The 22,259-nt window shown below is 35.1% G+C and overlaps 1 protein-coding gene across 1 annotated transcript in view; it reads left to right on the top strand.

Annotated features, from left to right (window-relative positions):
- Positions 1-22,259, top strand: part of SKAP2 (src kinase associated phosphoprotein 2) — a 120,261-nt gene that overhangs the window by 20,602 nt on the left and 77,400 nt on the right. Inside the window, exon 4 of the mRNA XM_059845336.1 lies at positions 2,236-2,340. Within this exon, the coding sequence (XP_059701319.1) occupies positions 2,236-2,340 (105 nt within the window). The remainder of the gene's footprint in view (positions 1-2,235; positions 2,341-22,259) is intronic.

Genomic DNA, 22,259 nt, shown 5'->3' with positions numbered 1-22,259 from the left:
TTACTAAATTTGAAATCCTATGTGTAATTGGAAAATGGTAGTGTGGTGACTTAGTGGAAGAGCAAGGTAACAGTGCAGCTTTGCAAACTTACATAAGAAATTATGTGTTGCTGAGTGGGACAAAATCCTCTGGAGATGTTCTTTCTATGTGTATACTCACCTACTTGTCATCCACAAGTCTTATTCATTCCAATATACTAAGGTTTGCCATTCAGCCCATGAATTATATGTGCTGGAGTGTGGTGTTTCTGGAATAGTTTTCTTCTAGAAATACAGCCTAATATTTTAAATTTATGCTGGCCCTTTCATGAAGGTTCAATGATAACATGTTTATGCATAGCTAATAAGAGGACATTTTTGATTGACAACCAAGGCTTACATATACACATATATTCTATGCATTCTAGTACTAGTAAAAGTTTAGGACAGGAAGACAGTGAAATTTTAGAATAGAATGGAATTTTGCCGTTGTATCGGTTGTGAATATCATGTTTGCTCTTTTTATATGGAGTGTATAATCTAATACAGATATATATAGGTAAAGAGAGACAGGCCCCTGGTCTCTGGAATCTAAGTGTAAAAGATGATCATACTGGTTATAAATAAGGCATAATATTTTCTGTTCATGTGCTATCTGTTCTGTCTTTTTCTATTTGGAGGAATAGGTGAATTCTAGAGAGAAATAATTTACTTTTGATTGGTTTGACAGGTGTGATGAAGTGCAAATATTTTGATCAGATTAACACGATGACTGGAGTGTTACTGGGAGAGGACTGTGTCAAAAATAGGTTTGAGTCAGGTTCAGATTCAGAGCAGTTGTTAAATGGCATGGGAGCTTGGGAGGAAGCTTTCCTAAGAAAAGCATACTAAATTAATGAAGGGAAAGCCTAGCTAGTGTTTGACAACCTTTGAATGTAAAAGAACTCCAGCAAAACAAATATCAGATATTGTTGTTCTAACTGCATGGAAAACTTGCTATTTTTTACAAACAGTCATGGAGCTTTCTCTCATAGACTTTGAATTTTCTATGTATTTCCATTATTAAATGGGAAGGGGTAAAACTCAGCCATGGTTAGGCAGTCCTAGTGATGAATGCAATTTCTGCACCTATGAAGAAGAATATTTTCACTATGCATGGATTTATTTTGGATTCTTATAAATTAGTTTTCTGATTCAGTGCTCCAAAAGGGAACACATAAATAGAGAAGGATATTTGGATGTCTCTGGAAAGCCTTTTGTGTTTGTATATACCAAAAGGCAATGCTTGAACAATTTAGTGTTACATGATTTTCAAGAAATTTGAGGGCTATTTAATCTATTGGAGCATCAGTTTTTGGATTCTAGTCTGACAATTTTTGTCATATTTAGCTTTTTCTCCTTAACAAAGATTTTATTTGTTTTTTTTTAGGAGCAAAGTAGTTTGCTGTTTTCCCCCCTCTTCTTTGCCTAGATGTGTTAAACATATCTGAGAAAATATGCTGAGTTTCAGGAAGAAGTTAAATTTTGCCTAATTAGGTGAAAGCCTCAACTAATATTGATTTCACTGTATCTTTCCTAGACCTTCTTGCTTATGCATGACACTGATCAAAGTGCATCAGATTAACTGATAATGTAGATTTTGTATCTACTGTAGTGGGGCTCTCAGTTGGGCAAGAAATTCATTAACAGAATGCTGCATTAAGCCACAGGTTGATACCAGGTGCTGCCAGGCTGCTATTCCACTTCTAGCTTCATGGGAGGAATGCACACAGAGTTTTGCAAGGCCTAATTACAGTGAAGAAAAGTAAAAGTGGGCAGAGGTCACTGCTGCCAACAGTAGTTAGGCATTTCTTGGGGGTGAAGTTGCTGCAGCTCCATCCCGCACATGGACAGGCAGAACTTCGGAGCCTGGTGCTCTCCTTTATTCCTTCTGCCAGTGTTTTCTCTTTCCTGCCTCCTTGCTGTGGTGTTTCTTTCTCCCCTCGTGAGAAGCTGCCAGCTGTGCAGTGCTGGGAGCAGGTTCATTATATGACAGTGTTTAGGGAAACCGCTCCAGCAGCATTTACACATCGGGTCAGAAGGTAGCCCTAGAATGGCATCGCTCACAGCTGCGCTGGAGCCTGCCAGTGTCCATGAGAAATAGGATTTTTTCAGTTCCAGATAGGAATTAATATCCTCCTTGCTATTGGAAATACTTTTATTCTGTGTGTTTGTGTGATAAGCTATTTCACTAGCAATGTGTATTGACTTTTACAGAGCTGGAAGATGAGGAAGAGTCTGAGAACTCTCTTTCTTTGCCTCCTGATAGCGTCTCAATAGCATCGGACCGATATGATAAAGAGGATGAAGCCCCTTCTGATGGTATGTGACACTGTTTACCTTAGAAAGTACTAGATTTGCCAGTTTTCTATGAGCTGATGTAATTGGATCCTCGTGATGCGAATGTTAGCCCTGGAAAACAGATAAACAGATAAGCAGCACAGCTGAACACTTTTCTTACCTTTACAAGAACCTTTAAAGGAACTGAAGAGCTCTCTCTAGTGGTCCTAGAGCATAGTGAAGCTGTCTCAAATTTACACAGTGTTTCTCAACTCACGTTTTTTGATAACAAAGCATCTTCTGTAGATACATATGTTTTTAAAGATAGATCAGTGGCTAAACCAGTGTGAATATTTGTAGTAACAAATTGTTTGTTAATTCAACATTATCAGATTCTTGCTTAATTTTATTGTGCTACTTAATGGCTTACTGTATTATTTATCTAATAAATAATGAAACAGTTTATGTGATTGATATTTTTCTGCAAACTCCATGCAGAATAGGTTCATAAAATATTAAATTAATTATTCCTACAGTGTTTCCTCCCATTAAGACAGTGTTTTGTACAATGATTTTGTTATATAAATTTTAAGTTTGGGTTTGCATTTAGGAAAATTCCACGCTTCATAGCTGTTTTCCATGTTGTTTTATTTTGTATCCATTAAGTTCAATGCTAAATGCGACTGTTCTGAAGACATGAACAATTGAATATTTCAGCAGTTAACAAGCTTGCTTTAGCATAGTGTCCATATTTTTGAGATTAGTTTATTGTATACATAATATAAACATCTTCTATGGATAATAAATGGCAGGAAATTAAATATATGTACAAATAAATTAATGATGTATATTAATTTGTGGCACTGGAAGTTAGATAGACTTACTAGTGAATGATGTTTTCTGACATGATATGATGATCAAACTGTGCAGCTCCATCTCAAAATACAATTGCTGAATGAAAATATGCTTCCTGCAATGTAGCACTCCACATTTTATATTATCCAGATTATTCCCTTTGGAAACATAAATTGCTTTTATGAGGTATAAAATTATGTCTATTGCAGAACAGGGATAAGTCAAGTACATGCATAAGTGATAAACCTTCTAACCACTGATTCAGAATAATGCATTTTTTTTTATGTCCAGAACTCTGTAAAATGTATAACAATAATAATCACACTTTTTTTTTTTTATATTGAGCTTATTGCATGTTGGCAATGTGACCTTCTACTAAAAAAGTAAAACTAGGCCTTTTTGCTCTCTGGTTGAAATGTAATTATCAGTCAAATTGAGTATGGCTTTTAGAAAACCCAAGCTAATTTTCAAAACTACAGATGAATGCAACTTTCTGCATATTTATTTTTGCTTACAAACATAATCTTATCATTATTTCTAATTATAACTTTATAACATGGTGCTGATTGCATAAAGGGTATGTGACAAAATTATATGACTATTTAATAGGAGGTACGATTATAGAATTGTTTCAAAACAGTTAATCAAGAGAAAAGTGATAACGTTCATAACCTAAATAATGAACGGCTGGAGAATGCTGATGCAAGAGTATGTGAAATACTGTATGAGTTTGTACAGATGGGTGATTAATTTTTAGCCTGTTTTGGAAGTTATGAGAGTAGGTATAATAGCTGCTCAACAATATCTTGACTAATTCATACCAGTTTAGGTAGAAATATAGTGGGTACAATTCTTTTATATTTGAGGTGATTTTACCTTGCTGGTCTTTCTGTATTTTATGAAAAATCCTCTTTAATTACCTAGTGGTAGTGTAACATGAAGAAAATTTGAGAAAAGGTGATAAATTCTGATCTGTAAATACTTAATTTATTGGAGTATACAGTGTTCCTCTTTTTCTCTTTGAATGTCTAATGTGTCATTCTAAGACCATTTTGATTTTAATATATATAATCCATCATTCCAGTCTAGCCACCTAGCCTGTGTATGAAAATATATGTTGGGAAAATCTTATAAGAGGTGGATTGATCCCCAGAGGTGCCATTTGTTTCAGTTCTAATAGGCATAAATAGGTTTCTTGAGGCTTAATACTGTATTTTAGTTTTTTAGTGGTCTGTTAATGTTCAATATTTAAATCCTGCTCAAGGAACTGGGTCTGTAAGATGGTCTGTAGATGTTTGATTTTGTATAATTACCAGTTCAGCAGGGCTCTGTACAGATCTAAAACCTGATTTGTGTAGGATCAAGGCTCTCAGCGTTAACAGAGGGCCCTATCTGTAGGTAACCAAATTGAGGTGGTTTTTATTTATGTTTGAGTCCATTTCTATTTTTATGTAAAACCTTCTACATATATTTTCTGCTAAAAAGTCCCAAGGCATTTCTCTTTATATGCTTGAGTTAGGCTGCAAGGTTTGTATGACTTGCCAAAGTGTCGCAATTTGACTTTGCGGCATTACTGTCAAAACATAATTTGTGAAGGCACACGCTTGGTAACAGATAAAGAATTAGTGTATTATGTGTATGTTACAGTCATTGTAAAATCCTGGAGTTTTTGTGTGACCTTTGTCTAATGGTGTATTAATTACAAGAGGGATAATCCATTTAACAATAAGTATGGGATAACTAAATTAGCACAGGTCACCTAAAGGCCTTTTGTCAAATCTGATTGTTATGTTGTCCTTTTGACTTTTACCTTATGGTAGGCACTAACAAAGTATCTAAACTTTGATGGATTATAAACTCTAAACATGATATGTATTTTTCATAATGCTAATGTAATTTTCTAGGTACTGAAAAGGTCAAACCCCCACGTCTCTGTGTGCATTCTAAGTCTGTCTTTCCTTTTAATATTTCTTTTTCTCTGTTCCTCTGGTTCAAAAGTTCACTCAGTTCCCAAATGGCCACCTAATTTTCCAGTTATTCCCTCAAGCCATATGTGTTTTGGTTTCTTTATGGTTTATTAGGTACTGTAGGAAAGTAGCATAAGTTATATCATCTAATGAAATTCAAGCACACTTCAGTGATGCTTTGACTTGATTGCTGGCAGCAATTAAATCACAATGAAAGAGAATGATGCATGAGCTTACATGTCCAGACACCCTACAGAAATTGGAAGAGGGATAAAACACAACAAAACCCCCAAACAAAATAACAAACTGAAAAACAAGACAGACCAAACAAAACAGTACAGCCAGGCACTCTGGTCTTAACTTGATTTTTTTTTTTGTTTATTGGCTAACAGCCTGATTGATAGCAAAATCATAACTTGCTGTATGCTAACAGGCAGAGTTCACTTGTAGGTTATTGTGAGCTGATAAAGGGTTAGATGGAGTTTTGATTTTCGCATTGGTCCTTGGTGCACCAGATTAATGGAATTTCAATGAGAGACTGGAGTAGTCACAGCTTTGTCAGAAAAACAGATGGAGATTCTATAGCCATGTCTGCTCATTAATACCAGTTGCCTGAAAGGTGTACTACTTCTCTATACAAAAGACTCAACATAATTGATTTTTGAGCGAGGTATTTTTTCACTTATTGATGACTAGGTTTCTTGCAACTTAAATGACAGGTTTTTGTATAGTACATTGTATAACAATGTTATGTCTTGTAATTTCTTACTCCCCTTCCATCTGCGTATTGAAGAATATATGCAGTGGGAAATACATATGTCTTGATTAGTTAAAAAACCAAAGCACACCAAAATACTTTAAAATTGAAATACTAAGATTTTCTTTCAAGTTGGAAACAAACTTACATTTGGTTGAGAAGGAAATGGGAAAAAAGTTACTGTTCTTAATTTAATTTTCAAGTTTCCTAGTTATTAAGTACAGGTTCAATGGCAGGCTTAAACTTTCCTGTTTAATAACACTGCAATCTTCTTTTATAATATATAGGGATTTTTTTCTTTTTTGGTTTATGGTATGGTAACCTGATTTTGTAGTTAGAAATGTCACTAGTATTAAAGGACCAAACTTTAACTTTGTAAGTGGACCTCTGAAGAAGACATGTCGCTTTGGCTCTGCAGGGAGTGTGTAATTGGATAATTACTGGATCTAAAAGATCACAGTGAATGGTATGATGAAATAATTTAGATCATCACCATTTCTATGAAAGGTGTAGAAATGTTGCCTTGAGAAGATAAGGATAAAAGAGTTACTAAAAATGTGTCTGGGGACTTGTATGCTCTTCAGATTATCACATTTGGCTATAGCTTATGAATAAAATATGCTTTTTAGTAGAAAATTTTTAAACAGTCTGAGAATCTCTTATTAAATTTCCCCATAGTTGAAGTGGAGGAAGGTAGGGCTGGAGCAAGCAAAACTGGGCACTTGGAGAACTTTGAGGAAAAAGAGTAAATGAAAGGGTTGTGCTTTAACTGTTTGTTGTCAAAGTGCAGTCTTAAAAATGTGCAAAATTTATTGCTCCTGCAACATAATTTTCTTGCTATAATTTTTGGATGAAGCAACAGGCATCGGCACTTTGTTTTCATCTAGTTTCTTTGGAAAAGTTCTATACAAGTCTTTGCAGGCTGGAGTAAACTATTTTACATGATCTATAGTATTTACTTAATATGAGCATCACATTTTGCAGTTTGATTGTTCAAGTGAGAATGAAAAATTGTGTGAGTGAATTTTGCATGCTGTTTCTTTTTACATGTTAAGTCTCAAATACAAATACTAATTAAGCTTCCCCCCCCCCCCCCCCCCCCCCCCTTATTTTTCCTATTTGTTAGGCCTAGTAATTTGAATACTGTCACTGAAGAAGGCTGGTAGAGTTCAGTGTTAGGTTTTATCTTTGTGCTTACACACAAGTGTTTTCCCACTTCCTGTAAGTGCATTTGTATTGAGTTAGTTTTTGAGGCACTATATTAAAGGAAAAACTGTTCCTCAGTTAAGCACTGCTAGCAACTAAGCTATCAAAGATTGGAGAATGGAAAATACAGCTAGGAATTTCTATCCTTTCTCCTTTTGCCCTTCTTATGCCCCCAGTCTTGTCTTGGTATACCACTCTTTAGTAACATAATCATGTATATGGAGAGATATTTGGTTGTCTTGGGGATGACAGCATTGGAAATTTAACTGAGTTATTGTAGGAGATTAACTTTGAGTATTGGAGGGAGAGGTACAAACTTAAGTGCATGACAGCTATTCAAAGGAATGAGAAACTTCTTTATTTGTCTTGTTTTTCTCTTAGGTATTTTTCATTGAAGGCAGAAAAACAGGTACTTTATTATTCCTTATATCTCTTTTAATATTCAAGGTTGAGTAAAAAAGGTCATGTTGAGGGGAAGTGAGATCTAGGTTTTCTTGGACAGCTGATCTTCAGTGAGAAAAGGTGGCTTCTACTTTATGCTCTTACTAAGCACTGGCGGGAGGGCAGTAGCCCATCATGTGGAAAATGTGTAAAGATTGGACTTTGGCATGCCAACTTTATTTTGAGGGGATGCTAGTTCTTGTCAGAATTTTGAAGTGGATTATGATTCTGCATTTTTGGCTGAGAAAGGTAATATGATGATCAAAAATGTTGCTTTCAACATAATAAATTTTAATTAGCAGCCCAGTCTTAAGCAGGAAGATTGATGTCTAAAATTCCTGATGTGGTGGGCCGAGCTTGTCAGAGGAACAATGTATCACTACAAATTTAGGCTGAGTCACTTATGGACAGTTTAGATGTCATCCAGAATACAATGTTTTACAAGCTGATGGAACACAGTGAAAAGTAAAACATACTGAAGAGGAACTTAAAATATGAAGCTTTTGTTTTTAAATTCTGTTTTTTTTAAAGGATGTTGGTACGTGTGGGACCAACCATATGAGTGTAAATTCCCAGATGCAATTGCCTCTTCTCTGTTTGTTTAACGCGTGAGAAGAGGGTGCCAACTTTGTTGAAATTGTGAAAAGCTGTAAAGAAGATCAACTGCTTGTTGAATAGGAGAGACCTTAAGAGTGAAATCAATGTGTCACCCACAGTCAGCCTGAGATGTTTCTTGGTGGGCACTTGTCTCATCTTTCCTAAAAATCTCTACTGGTGCAATTGCACTGTCCCTTGGGCAGCTTGCCCCCCACTATTGCACTTTGCTTGCTAGGAGAGAATACATACCCTAAACTCCGTCAATCTGCTAATATTTGACTCTCTTTTGTCCATAAAAGCCATAGTAATAGTGTATTTTTTTTCCCTCTGTAATGAATATTTTTGAAGACTGAATAGAATCTTTATAACTTTCTACATGTAGCTGCTTTTGAAACCTTATGAAAAGAGCAAACAACTGAACTGCTTGGTTGCTTGCTGGATTGTTTGTAGGATCCATACCAGTGCATATAGCAGCAATGACTTAGATGGAGAAGCAAGATGTTTTAAAAAAAGTGTGTGTGAAATATGCAAAGCTAATTAAATTTGTTTTAAATCATTTGTACAGAACATAAGGGAATAATTTCTGATAGGAAGCAGAAGTTTTAAGTGAAATTTTGGCTCTAATAAAGTCAACAATAAAGTTAAAAATGGCATTGTGTAGGTTAACAGTGTGTACAAATTGATGATACTAAAATGTTTGAACTTCTAATTATCATGATGAAAAACTTCCCATCAAACAATAAACCCCTGTGTTCTTTTAACATTTACCTTTCTCCCATGGGAGAGATGACATGGTTTGTTGCTCATTTTATTTCATCTATGTTGCTTCAGTGACTGAACACTAACAAAACAGCCATGTATACTCCACCACTACATAGGACAGTATCAACAAAAAAAACTAAAGAATGACCTGCTTAACCCATTTCTTTTTCATATTAGATAATAATTTTATTCAAGATATATAACAATACAGTGGTTAAAACAAAAGCCCAGAATGTTGAAGTGAATAGATTTTTTCTATTTATGTTATATTGCTTGCTGGCCTAATGTTCTTCTAGTTCAGTTCTTATACATCACAAGTAGCTGACATGAAAAGGAAGAGGAGAGGTTTTCCTTCTGCCTCTTGGATATGCAATAAGCTTTTCAAGTAGGTTTTGGAAGCAGTTAATTATGATTTTAGGACCTTATTGGTGCTTTATCTCAACTAAGTGAATATCTGCCCTCTGATTTCCCTGTAACTCCTCTTTCTTCCTGCCAAGCAGTAGTGGTCAGGCAGCTTCCATTTTGCTCCTTACTCCTTTCCTCCTAGAATCAGAAAGATGCATCACTCATAGATGATACCATGGCTTCATGCTACTCCAGTGGCACCTTGAGGTGGGTACCAGAGGAGAGCAAGTCTGACAGATTGCCTCAGGGCAAGAGGCATCCTTTCCTTCCTGAGATCTACCATGTATGACACAAAAATGGGTCTGCCTTCAGCATATGCTATGTCACAAATGTCTTGGGGAGAAAAAGCTCTACAGAACCATAGCATTTTGTTTGTTTTAGATTAGATCAGAGGTATTTAAAACAATGGTCTGTGTGGTAATTCATATTTTGTCTCAAGGATGAGGCTTTAGATGTCCCTGGATATAGGAATCTACTGGAAAAAAAAAAGTATAACCTTGCAGTGTGAGTACAAGCTAAGATTGGCATTTCTTTCTCTGAATTGGTGATTAAGAATTTGTGCCCATTTTAATTTATTGCATGCATGAAGTGTGTGTAAATCCTAATGAACAGATGAAGATTTTTCCCATGTTTCTGTTTTTGTGTATTAATTGATTACTACTTTCTGTAGAGGCGCTAAGTGAATCTGTAGATCTTAAGGAAGAACAAGTCAGGCCTGTTTTCTGTCAGGCATCATGCAGTCCAGGCATTAATTTTAGTGAATTTGTGTTTGTTTCCTTTTAAATAAAAGCAAGCTTGCAGTAGATTAATATTTGTGAATTTTGAGATTAAATTTGAGTGGAAAAGTAAAAACTGTGTCATTAAAAGGTTTATTGAATGGTTTTGCAAAAAAAAAAAAAAACAACTCCCACACAGTAGATTCATTACTGACCCTCTCAAGAAGATTTTGCAGATAATTGTTCGCTTCTTAAAAATTTTCAGCAGGAACCATATTTCTTTGGACATCTGTCACTCAGCAGTAGCAGTATGATACTTTCCTAGTAATTTTTATAGATGTTTACTTGGATTATGTACAATAGTAGGATTTAAGAGTAGAGTAACAGACTGAACTGCTGAATGTCATATTTTCTCCAAACTAAAATTACTACTCCAATTTCTTAACTAATATTAGCCATAGCCTATTCATCACTAACTATCGCTGTAATGATGGGTAATGTCCTAGGAGTATCTTGGTCTTGTCTTCTCTATTGCTGGTAGTCAGAAAGAGTTTTGAGCCCCTTTTGGGCAGGAATTATGAGTGAACCTACACTACCTAATGGAGGAAGACCTCTTCTGCTCTAAACGAGATTTTCCTGTCTTCTCTATATTTACTCTGCCTGCCTGGACACACGTTCCTTAATGCAGGGTACATCAAAGCCTGATAAAACCTTTTCAGGGGTATCCTGTTCTTCATATAAAACAATTTTTGCTCATTACTCTACAGTCAAATTTTGTATTTCTCTGCATCATAAAATCATAGAATGGTTTAGGATGAAAGGGACCTTAAAGATCACCGAGTTCCAACTCCTCTGCCATGGGCAGGGACACCTTCCCTTAGACCAGGTTCTTAAAGCCCTATTCAGCCTGGCCTTGAACACTCCAGAGATGGGGCATTCACAGCTTGGACCTGGATGATGTTTAAATGCTCACAATATGTATTCAAAGGTGCAATTAGTTGATGATGTCCTTCACACATCTGCACTTGTGCGTCGCTGCTCTGCATTGAAGAGGTAAGAGAAAAGGATTAGTGTTGAAATAATATGAATGGGAGCAGAAGGCTATTTAGACTATATACATGGCTGTGCAATAAAAATGAAAATGGGTTGGGTGCAAGTGAAGTGAAGGTGGTCCAAGTCTTTTTGGTAGGTTAATAGGATGTGTTCTTTTGCAAGGATGGGTTCAGGAAATGGGCCTTATTATTACAGTTTCTTGGAAAAGAAGTTAATGTAAGTGTTGTCATTGACTTCCAATTAATAAAAAATTACCCTTGCCTGTTTTCACAGGACATTATTCTTATAATTCTGTCTATTTTGTGTTTAGTAATTTGAATATTATGCATATGAAGACAGTGGGGGAAAAACTTCCAGTTTTCTAGAACTGCTTTCCTTCTAGTAGGAGTGGACTGATTTTTCTCTAACAGCTTCTTCACAAGTTATCTTTAAGCTGTATTTTATCAGAAAAATAATTGGTGAGACTTCCACAAACTTGTTTGATCGAAGATTTCTGAAATATTTTAGCAAAATAGCTAAAATATTTTAAAATATGTGTAAAATTAACTGCATGTTAAGAGTTGAAAATACACAAAAGAATGTAGTCATATTGAAAAGTGCAGAGATGTTTTTGTCTGTAATCTTTGTAGGTAAAATTTGGAATTTCATGTCAAAAGTAAAACCACAAGACAAAAACTTTGTTTTTACTTGTTAACGACAATATATCTGCAAATTTCATTTGGAAATACGGACTGTGTAATGCAGTTGACAGAGGTACATTTAAGTACATATTGCTTTTTTAATGTATGGCACACCTTTTTTTCTGCCTTAGATTGCTGTAATCTTCCAGTGCTCTCATTCACTTGAGCGATATTTAGAATGTGGTATAAAAATAATGTGAAAATGCCAGAGTGAGCTGGTGATAATTGATTTACTCCATCACACTGAAATACCTCTTGTTTTCCTCTTCCTCCTCCCTTGGGCAATAATCATGGGATCAAGCTGCCAGTCTGTAGATATAATTTTTCCAGCAGTGCCATCTGGCTCCTTGGCACTGGAAGTTGTATTGGCTTCTTTGCTGTTTCCACTGATTTTTGTCAAATGTTAGTCTGTTGATGAGACATCTTTTGCGAGTGGGTGCTGATTTTTTCCGCCCCCCAAATGAATGTTGTTTTTTATTGGTATTGTAAGGGACCAATTTTTTTTTTTTTTAATGGAATTTAGGACTTAACATATTAAGATTGTTTTGAGGAAAGAATAGGATTTATGTATAAATTGGCTTCTTTCATCTATGTTGAAAATAGTTTCTCAGAATTTTGTATGTTTTTAATAGTCCTAGCTTCATGTCCTCACACAGATTTTTAAACATCTTCAACATTAATGTAGAATTATTTCCTTTTTATTATTGGAAACTGACTTTTCAAAGACATGATAAATGAACTACAAGAATTTGTAAGGTCTGCATTACAGATATAACAAGCTTTATGTTTTTGAATAAGTAGCCAACAAAGCTCTCTTTTTTTTTGTCACAGGACTACGGTTTTATTTTTGCTGTCAACTTTTCTAAGAAAAAAGATTTAAAAATGAAAAAATGGTGGCTTAATAGAAAAAACACATCTGAGTTTCTTTATTCTATTCCAGCCTTAGATGCACTTCACTGCCATACAACATATAATGATGGTATTGATAAAGTGTTAGAAAGGAATGTTCTGGAAATAGTATTTTAATGGGGTGGGAAGTAGGAGGAAAAGCCCGTTGATTTAAACTATTTTTTGTAATTATTATTAATATTCTTACTAGTTTATTTTTTTAAAAAATTTTTTCCAACTCTGGTCAGAGATATTCAGTTAGAGGAGAAAAAAGCCTGAGGAGCTGAGGATTCCAACCACATAAGAGGAACAGAATTTCTGATTACACATTTTTATTTTATGTTTAAAAAAAAAAAACCCAAACCCTTGAATATTGTATGTGAATTAAAAAATATCCGAAGCCTGTTCTGTTTTTAGGTAAGTGAACTTCTGTTAATCAGGGCAAAATGAACTGATTTAAATCCTGTATATATATATATATATTTTAATTTAAATTTCAACCTGCATTTTCAAGTGCTGTGTCTCAGATGAATGAATTATACTAATCCCTGGGTGTAAATATAGATTTTCTTCTGTGTTGAAAGTATTTACTTAAAGTTATTCAAGGTAACATTGGAAATTCTCAAACACGAACCGTTGTATTTAGTTGACCTATTTGAATATTTGATTATTATTATCCCTAAACATAGAAAATAATAAGCACTATTTCTTTATCATAGTCTCAGTACTATCCTAGTGTAATGCCTTTATTAATAAAATGCTATTAGACTGGTATTTAAATCAATATTTACTTGTTTTCCCAGCATTGGAGAAATAGTCCAGTACTGGAAATGATAGGATTAAAAATCTTGTGTAGGACAAGGAGGGCCTTGATGGGATTTTTGTAGCAGTTGCTTTGAATTAAATTTCAAATATCTCCTGGTGTCTCTTCATAGTAGCCTTTTAAAGAAAACAGCTATGACAGACAGGGTGTCTGAATGCAGGTCTCATCAGTAACTTGACTCACACACAAAGTGGGTATTTTTAACATATGAGTTCAGTTGAAAGAATCTATAGAAAGGGCTATAATATCTAAGTAAGGCAAGCATAGCAAAATATGCATGATCTATTGTTAATAGCAAAAGTCTAAGTCTAGTCTCAAAGAATATATTCTGTCATGAAAGATTTTAAGGGCATGGGTATATCATGATTTTCTAAAATAGCATCAAATCTTCTTTTTGTTCGTACGTATATGTGAAGATAGAACGTTGCTGCTAATCAATTGTCTGGGATGCCACCTCATTAAGATTTACACGATCATCAAAAATGCCCAGAATTGTTTGTTGGCTCTATCCTAACTCAAATATATAAAGGGGATACCACAGCATTTTTCTTTAGAATCGCAGGGAGTTCAGTGACCTTTTGTGGCAAATTATGTAGAAAGAAAATATTTATATTCATTTAAAATAACCTCCATGAAGAAATAGTCTCATTACCCTGTTTGATCAATTCCTTGCAGCCTGAGCTGTAGCATGCTGCTATTGCCATTGGTTGATGGAATACACTGAGAAGTGGCTAATGGTGATGGTGCTCATCAGGACAGGGTTCAGCCAGCGGTCAGCAACAAATAATTCAAGACTGTTTCTAAGTTTGTGGCTGGTGGAATTTGCTTCTTGCCCCAAGCCAGCAGCATTGCTGAGCTGGGCTATTTGATTAGAGGAGAAGCATATTTGCTTCTTAGCAACTGCACATTTGCACAACACACAGACCTATACTGCCTCCAAAGGTTTGCCTTTTGTGATGGTGGAATAATTTCTGTTGATTGACAGACAAAAGAGATCTTTGCAATGCAGAGGAGTTTACAACCAATTTTTTCTTTGTCTTTTGTAAACTTATCAGAGGTGCTTTTTAATTTAGCACTGCCTGGTGCAGATTTGTGTATGCAGCAAGGCTGGCCATGATTTGAACTGCATTTAAGCTATTACTGCTATGCATATTTAAAGGACAGATGCACACTTATGCTTAATCATTGGTGTGTGCAGCTTTTTCCCCAGCCGGTGTACTTAATGGAAATTATTTTCTACTATATTTTCAAATAATTTTTGTATGTATATTGCTATTTCCTATGCAAGAGTGATATTCCTTTTACAGAGGATAATGATAAACTGAAAGCTGCTCTATTCTTAGTGCTTTTTTTAATACATGAACAGAATTGTGGCAGTGATCGCAATTTTAATAGTGTGTGTGTAATTTTGGATGTAACGTTTCCCACAGGAAGTGAGTCTACAGGAGAAAATGTGTCTAGTCAGTAGAAGGCAAAGGTATTTGTAATGCTGGTAATCCTTGAAAGAAGACAATTTAGGAAAAAGGAAACCTAAGATTTACAGTCCTAGGAGGGCAGGACAAGGAAAAAGCAAACTTTTTTTTTTTTATGGTTTTACAGCTCTTTTCACTCCTGGTCTTTATTTTATTGTGGAAGTTTCCATACTGCCATAACAATAAATAACAATAAATCACTGATGTGGTTACTGAAGTGTTTCATGAAATAGAAAGTACAGTTAGTGTTAATGTGAATTTCTGCAGATATCTGCTTGCATATTTTCCTAAATAAAACATATCTTTTAACTTTCATAACTCAAATCAGTGAGTACATTTCTAAGTGAATTTTATAGTAAATTAAAACTGTATCTTTTAAGGGATAGGGTGATTTAAAGGAGGAGTGAACAATAAAAGGACTGTGGGCTATTGCAAGCATTCTGGAATTTACTTATTAATGATCGTTTCAGTGGCAGTTCAGACCCAAAAGGGGAGAGCAAGAAAACACTCTCATATGGTGAAGCAATAAAAAGCCCCAAATGTCCCTCTTTAGATCAACATTAATTAAACCTATAAAACTTTTAAATCCCTTTTCAGTTAGGAATTTTTTTAGTCAGATGAGCATTTTAAAATGAATTGTAATCAAAATTTTAGGGTTTTAAGAGAATTTTGAAAATTATGGGGTGAGGCAAAATGGATGAGCAGTGGAGTGAATTGATGTCTGTTTTGGGGAACAGGTATTCCAGGTGTGCACTTCCTGGAAGAGCAGGAAGTGATGTCTAGGTATAGGTACAGCCATAGTTTTGGAGGCCCTAGAAGGGCCCTGGAAGTTGATGACTGACTTCATTCTCTTCCTTGTTAAATTTGGTGTGTGTATATATGTATGAGTTTTTAAAAGGTTGTTTCAATGTACTGGTAGGATTTCACAGTCATTTGTGAAAGTGTTAGCTTTGGCTTAATTTCTGAGACATTCAAAGTTGTGACAGTGTGATAAGATGACTGCTTTTTATGCTGCTAAATTGCCAAGGATGCTTATGCCTGACTGACTTATTTTTATACCTCAGTACCTGTTAACGTGTTCCCTCTGTTCTACACAGGTCTTGTACTTCTGTCATTAATATATGCACAATAAATTAGTATTGGGGTTTTCTTTTAGTTGGTTGTCTCTTTTTTTGATAGCAGCCAGCCTTTTGAAAAGCCTAGGTTTTTGAGCAAAGTAACTGAAAGTAGGAGCTGCCATGTTATTACTTTCAAAAGGCAGCCATACCCAGAGTAGAATGCAGCAGCTCTTACAATGGCACTATAAACAATACCCAGCAATTTAAGAGCAGGATGTGAGGAATATTTTACCTAATTGAAATGACAGGGGGGATTTTGCATAGGTAGAAGCAATTATTCATACTGGAGGTGGGCCAGAATGCTGGGGTTATTCCCCTCATCTTGCTAATTAGGCTTTCAGTTTCATTAACAGTCTTCGAGGTACTGGGTGACTGACTTGTGTTTGAACATAGCCATAATACACATAAAGAATATTTTATTTAATTATTGTGGTTCATTTTTGTTTTTATAGCTGAAGAGGGGTAGAAATAAGGAGTGTTTTAAGATATGCAGAACATGGAATAGTATGAAGGCTGAAGGCAGCATGGCTATGTCTATTTTTGGGTACTCTAAGGCCATAACTAAGACACTACCACGTTTATATAAGCAACATTTTATTACCTTTTTAAGATGGAGTTTACAAGGGTTTCTACCTTTACTAATGTGTATGTTGAGAAGAGAAATTAATCCAGCTTTGTTGTGCTTCCAGGATGTTTTCAGCCTGGATTGAATTCAACTTTGAACAGGTCTGAGGAATCTACAGTTCTTGTTGCATTTAAGCCTTAATTTAGGAAATATAACCTAATGCACATGGCATCTTTAAATTCCTGTCACTCTAATACACTTTCATTGTGGTTTTTTTTTTTTTTTCACCTGCCCCTGTTAATTGCCTTTGTCCTTCAGAATCAGACATTTTGAGGGAGGTTTGTTTTCCTTTTCAAGGATTGATGATGAGGTGCAGTGATTCATAACATAGTGTTGATATCAAATAGCTGCTTGTTGTATTTTGGAAAGGGCCTTGATTGTCTGAGCTTTTATTAAATCTCTAGGTTAGTCTTTTTTTCAACTGACTTCACCTTTCCCAAGCTCTGTGATTAGGAATGTCAGGTAGAGAATTTTTTTGCCCTATTTGCAATTAGAGATGATTCAGTTCTTAAATTAAAAATAGCCTTTAATGAATAAAATTTCCAAATAGAAATCAAGAAGGTGAAAATATTGTACAAAAAGCAGATCTGTTGATTCAAGATGTTTAAAAACCTGAAAACCATGTGTATGAAACTGAACAACCTAAATAAATTAAAATCACCTGAAAACTGAGAAAAAAATTGTTTCATTCAGAACTGGGGTGGTTTAGGTTGTTGCTTGGGTTCCCCTTCTAACAAACAAAACAGAACAATGCTGTTATAAGGTAACATTAAAATAAGGAAAAGTGTGGTTACAGCATAACTGCCCATTCTGGCTCCTATTATTGAGTAGATGTGGCCATAATTTGTCCTTTTGGTTTGATAATTACATTGATGGTCCTTGTGGAATTATTAATGCATTCTTTGTGACTGAGAGTCAATTGTCTAGCTCTGATGGCTTTTTCATGTTAGTTTCTTCATCTGTAAGATTGCTCTAAGTAATACACCAGTGGTTTGTAAATATTTTGAACTGAGTTATCCTTGCATGTTATATTTCCTTTACATATCCAGAGGCAAATTCCCTTGTCAGTATGTTTTATAGGCTAACATGGATAAAATAATGCTAATGAAATCAGAACAAATAGAACAGCAATTAGTAATTTTATTTGTTCAGTATACCTCTGATTTTGCACAGAAATGGGTTTTGGTAGAGATATAAGACATGTAATGGTAAACATAATTCATGAAAAGTTGATTCAAGAGTCTTGTTCTTTAGTTCTTGTCTTAGTGACTCTTTCCGCTTGGTGCTCTCCAGTACCATTTTGTCAGGTGTTTTTGAGAATTTGTTGTCAAAGTATGTTATTTTTAGAGAATTTCAAGTCTATGTGGGGAGATCTGAGAGTGCATTAGCACGTAATAGATGCAAACACTTTTGTGGGAAACAATATCAAAATGAATCTTTATAATGACTAGATTTTTATTTTGATACAGTTCTGTTGGTAATGATTGATTGGCTGCTTTTGGGAGCTCAGTTTATGGACAAACTGAAACTGAATAAAAAAGCCATGAAAACTGGCCAAGTGCCAGTAAATGAGGTAATGTATTTTGCATATGTCACCTTACTTTCATTGAATCAAGGCAGTTTTATAATCCTCTGCTGTATGTATGAATTTGAATAATTTCATGCTCCAGAAAACCTGATCAGGATAAGACCAAAAACTAGGAGAAGAAGTTTGGAAACAGATGTGCAAATGTACTGGTGGAGGAAGGACCTAGGTTGTAGAGGAGGTGTGTAACAGGAAGTGGAATTAAATTCTTGTGGCTGTTGAAGTCCGCAGAAATCTCTTCTTTCTTTACTAAAAATATAACTGCCAACTAAGAAAATGCCCAGGTGGTTAGGAATACAATAGTATTACTTTATGCAATGCCACTTTCTTATTATTATTTCCATATTACTATATTCAGGCTTTAAAAGCCAGCATTCTTTTGATGTGCTACTTGTTCACCACTTCAGAATACATGTGTTCTTTACGTCGGGAAAGATGTAGAGTGTCAAAAGTTTAGGTCCTTAAAATAAAATAACTTGAATTTTACAGTTGCTCCTTTGCTTTTTGAGTGACAGATTTTAAAAAGTGCATATCCAAACTGAGGAAATTTTGACTTGGGCTGGTGGAACTCCCTCCATTTTCAATGACCTATTAGTAGTATGTGTTATGAAACGGCATTTTCACTCGACATGATTTTTTATTCAGAAAGGAAGCAAGAAGAAGGGAACATTATTACAATAAAAAAATGGGGTTTTTTGAAAACCATTTCATTTATATAATCAGAGTCATCTTTCTGTTTACCATAAGGATGCTCTTTCATGGTGCTCTCCTCACTTTTCCTCTGTCAATTTAAGGTATGCTATAGCAGTCACAGAAGAAAGTGTGTAGTTTTCTGAAATGCAGGAATCAGTACATATGTGACATCCCAGTCTTACACATGCTGGAACCTTCCCTCCGCCCCTTCTCTCTCCCTCCCTCCCTCCAACTTACATTACTTTGAAAAAGTGTGTGGGTGCGGCAGGGAAAAAATCAGTGGCACAGCAAGCCTGAAAATGAAATGTTTTTCCCTTTCTAAAGACAAGACTTTTTTTAAAGACAAGCTTAATGAAACCAACAACATTTCACAGCATTTCTAGAAAAGATGTGAACACTGTTTCTCTGTTATGAAGAGGAACAGTGGAGGCAAAGTAGCTGTGACTTGCCCAGGATTGCGAAAGGAGTCTGGTTAAGAGCCAGGACTAGTTCTGCGTTTTCTAGCTCCTGCTTACATGGTAAGATCTCTTCGTTATGTCTCACACGTTCCAGCTTTCTGAAGTTTTTGACAATTTGAAATGGATATTAAGGGGACATAAGGTAAACTTTTCCCCCCTGTCCTCAGAACCACATCATTTATTAAGAGATGTCATCCTAATGTGTATACAACTTCCATGGCTTTGAGTGTTATTGTAAATGGTAAAAAGACTCTTTGGTTGGATTTAGACTGATGCTGCCTTCTGAAGTACAAGAGGTGTTTGTAGTTTTGTATGATGTCTTAGTTTTAATAATATTATTTTAGTATGAAAATGTTGGTGTTTCTTTAACTGTTTAAAAATAGCATATCCCGCTTTGATTTTTCAATATCAGAAAATTCATTTAGGTTTAGGACCCCAACACCACCTCCCCCTCCTCAGGAATTACAGAAGTGCATTAAACTGCTGATACAGACACTAAAACTGTGAGTTTTCCCTTACTGGCTCATTTGAAGTTTTTTCCTTTTTTTTTTTTTTTTTTTTTTTAATGAGAAAGGTGGTGGTGCAATTTAAAGGCTGGTATATAGACTATACCAAAAGTAGTACAGTACACTCTGGAGGCAACAGTACAATGCTTTCTATCTTAAAGATCACAGATAGCTTATATAAACTGGTGGAAAAGTTTATGAAAGTTACTCTCCAGCTTGCAAGTGAGTGAAGTGATTTGGCTTTACTTTAAAAACAGCAGCCTAGAACTGAGCTGCCTGAGTATTATCATTACTCCGAGGCAGCATAATTACCATTAGAGGAGAATTGGTTCCTTTAAGGGAAAAAATAATGAAGGGAAAACTTCTTAAAATGAGTTTTATTACATTTTTCTTATAAAATTAGTCTTTCATTTTGTTGATTAATGCTTGAGTTTAAGATTCTGATGTAGGCATTTTGCCATTATAATTCTGAAATATGGGAAGTCCTTGAAAACATTCCGGGATTGCCTTCTGTCTGTCTGCCTTGTAAAAGATCCTTTCAGTTAAATGGACCATCCTCCTTAAATGATGTCATTAGCTTGGATTGAAAAGACATTGCCTGCAGGGAAATCATTTAATTGTCTTAAAGTGCTCTACTTCTGTACATCTTGAAGCAGCACCCTGACTTCCATCTTTGTATCAGATAATTCATCTAAAATTCTGTTTTTAATCTCTGACGAAATATTGAGATGTAATTTGCACTTTTATTGGAGAAATTTGAGACCTTTTATAGTCTTGTCTCTGTCAAATGGATGGAAAAGTTTCACTTGTTGAAATGCAAATGGGTACTGTCTTTTTTGACTTAAAGAATTAATTTAACATCCATTCATGCACTGCTTTATAAATATTAATGTATTGAACTCTTGCATTTCACTGATACCAAGATATACTTTTTTACATGGGTATTTCTAAAATCAGTAATATTTACTTGGTCAAACAGCAAGTCAAGTTTTGGGGATAATTGCAATCTTTTTTATTTTTGTGTAACATAATGCATTGCGTGTAGGAAAATGGAAAAAAAAAAATGGAACATCTTTTTTCTGTTGGACTTACCAGTCTCTCAGTCATGTAAAAGTCAGTTTATCAGAGATACTGGGAATTTTTAATCGAGTAGGCAGTCAGACCAGGAAAAATCAAACCTACGTGTATCAGTGAAATACAAATTTATTTAGAAAATATATTCCTTGTAAATATATAGTGTAATTTTGTCTATAATCTATTGCACTTCTACTTTTAACATCTCAGTCATTTAATCTTAAAAAATTCAAAGTAGGAAGAAAAGTATATTTCAAAATTCAAATTGTTGTATATGCAGTTCTCAGCTTGAAGAGGTGTTGTATGGAGAATGCTACAAAATTTTCAGTAGATTTTTGCCCCTCAGGCTGGTTTTGCCTTAAAGTGGAAAAGTGGAATTTCTGATACTTTATTAAAAAAATTAGTCAGTTGCTAATACTTATCTTTCTCTGATGTTGAAATACTTAAAATATGCATTTCAAGACTGCCACTGGATTGGCTGTGCTCTAATGAGAACCCATTTCTTAGCCTGAGCTTGGGCTGTTACCTTTTTTTCCTTCTATACTGCTATGCACAGGAAAGCACCATAATTCTGAGCAAAAGACACTTTGTTTTAGTTTTGCTCTCTTTAACTTTCCTCACATTTTTGCTTGGTATCAGCCTTAAAGAAAAATGTTTCAGTAGCACGCATAAAACCTAGGACTGCAGGTTTCATGTTTGTTTTTCTTCTAGCACTGCCTACCAAGCTCCAAGAGAGACTGGTTTGTTTATTCTTGTGGTATTTTAATTGCAGTTTGTGTAAGTTGAGCTATGCTAGAAATTCCATGTGAACTTTTTATCTGAATAAATATTTAGCATCTGTTCCTGCTCCTCTTGTAGCTAATGTCAGTTTTCCACGGAGTGGTACCAGATCAGGAAAAATTACTCAGTTTTGATACTCTAAAATTTCTGGAGGTGGGTGTAATCCCTGTCAAAAATTTCAGAAATTCAGACTCTGTAAACAGTCCTGAGAAACCTCCAGAAGTCACTCTGCTTCCTAGGCCACACCAGTGAACTGCCTATGCTTTGTTTCAAAAATATTTATATCCTTTATAATTTTTTCTTCTGTCACCTTTAACTATTATTGCATAGCCATAATTATTTTTTTTCAACTTTGCTAAACACTGTCTCTCAAATAGTAAGTCCTGTGGCGAGGTTGCTTTTTAAAGCCTTTCTCTCTCTTCTACTTAACAGTACCAGATTTGTGGTCTTTCATTTTCACTGAATGTCTCCTTGTTCCATACAATGCAAATGGAATTCAG

The sequence above is a fragment of the Haemorhous mexicanus genome, chromosome 1 (genome assembly GCF_027477595.1).
Source record: "Haemorhous mexicanus isolate bHaeMex1 chromosome 1, bHaeMex1.pri, whole genome shotgun sequence".
NCBI classification, from domain to species: Eukaryota; Metazoa; Chordata; class Aves; order Passeriformes; family Fringillidae; genus Haemorhous; species Haemorhous mexicanus.
This window is presented reverse-complemented; position numbering and strand designations above follow the sequence as displayed.